Source organism: Poecilia reticulata, linkage group LG11 (genome assembly GCF_000633615.1).
Source record: "Poecilia reticulata strain Guanapo linkage group LG11, Guppy_female_1.0+MT, whole genome shotgun sequence".
Taxonomy (NCBI): Eukaryota; Metazoa; Chordata; class Actinopteri; order Cyprinodontiformes; family Poeciliidae; genus Poecilia; species Poecilia reticulata.
This window is the reverse complement of record NC_024341.1, coordinates 28,190,539-28,191,517: the sequence shown is the minus strand read 5'-3', so window position 1 is coordinate 28,191,517 and position 979 is coordinate 28,190,539. Positions and strand designations below refer to the sequence as shown.

At 56.0% G+C, this 979-nt stretch overlaps 1 protein-coding gene across 1 annotated transcript in view; it reads left to right on the top strand.

Annotated features, from left to right (window-relative positions):
- The window catches only part of LOC103473089 (dpy-19 like 4), a 10,892-nt gene that overhangs the window by 4,131 nt on the left and 5,782 nt on the right, over nt 1-979 (top strand). The window contains exons 11-13 of the mRNA XM_008423046.2: nt 42-115; nt 194-352; nt 760-944. Coding sequence (XP_008421268.1) covers nt 42-115; nt 194-352; nt 760-944 — 418 coding nt within the window. The remainder of the gene's footprint in view (nt 1-41; nt 116-193; nt 353-759; nt 945-979) is intronic.

Genomic DNA, 979 nt, shown 5'->3' with positions numbered 1-979 from the left:
CCTCCTGCTGCTCTCATTCACATGGTCTCTCTCCCCTCCAGAAGCTCTTTCCGGCCAGCGGCGCCGATTTCACCCTGCAGCTCCTGGAGGCCAAGTTGGGTCTGAACTCGACGGCGTGAGTCGGACACTTCCTGTTGACCCATCCAACATGGCGTCCGTCTTCTCTCACGCCGTTTCTGCTCTTCCTCCTCAGAGACTTTGTCACCAACTTCCTGCTGTGCCAGGAAGCGCTGCGGGCGCCGGGGCAGGACCTCTTCCTGCGACTGACCCAAACCTCGCTGCTGCCCTTCTATGTCCTGGTTCTGACCGTCTGCCTGCTGTCGGCCCTGCAGGCCGCCTTCAGGAGGCTCAGGTGAGACGGGCCGGAGCCAGAACCTTTTAGCAGGGGGGGTTTGTCCAACATGGAGGCTGCTGGTTGTTTCAGATTGTAAAGGGGAACCTGCAGCTTTGGGTCGACGACATCACAGCAGGTAGGAGGATCATCATTCCATCTGGTTCTGATCCGGGTTTCCAGAGAGGAAACGCCTCCAACAGGCAGTTTAGTAGAATTTAAAAGCTCTCTGCCTCCTGTGATGTCATCAGTGATGTCATCAGAAACCTTTGTGAGGAGGAATCTTGTTTGGAGATTTTAAATCTGGTTTTCCAGCAGAATAAATCGACTTCCTGCTGCGATGTTGTTCTGCTGGTGACAAAATGCACAGCAAGACTTTTTGGTTGAGTTTCCTGTGAAGTCGACCTTTAACCTGTCTGCCTGCCCAGCGGCCAGCCAATCAGCAGCAGCCTCAGGCTGGAGGACGGGCGAATCGGAGAGCAGCCTGCCGTCGCCTATCACCTCCTCCACACCCTGCTGCTGGGCGTCCTGACGCTGCTGTTTGACGGGTCAGTCTGTCCTGGTGTCTGTCCTGATGTCTCTGTCCTGGTGTCTCTGTCCTCTTTCTGTCCTGGTGTCTGTCCTGGTGTCTCTGTCCTGGTGTCTCTG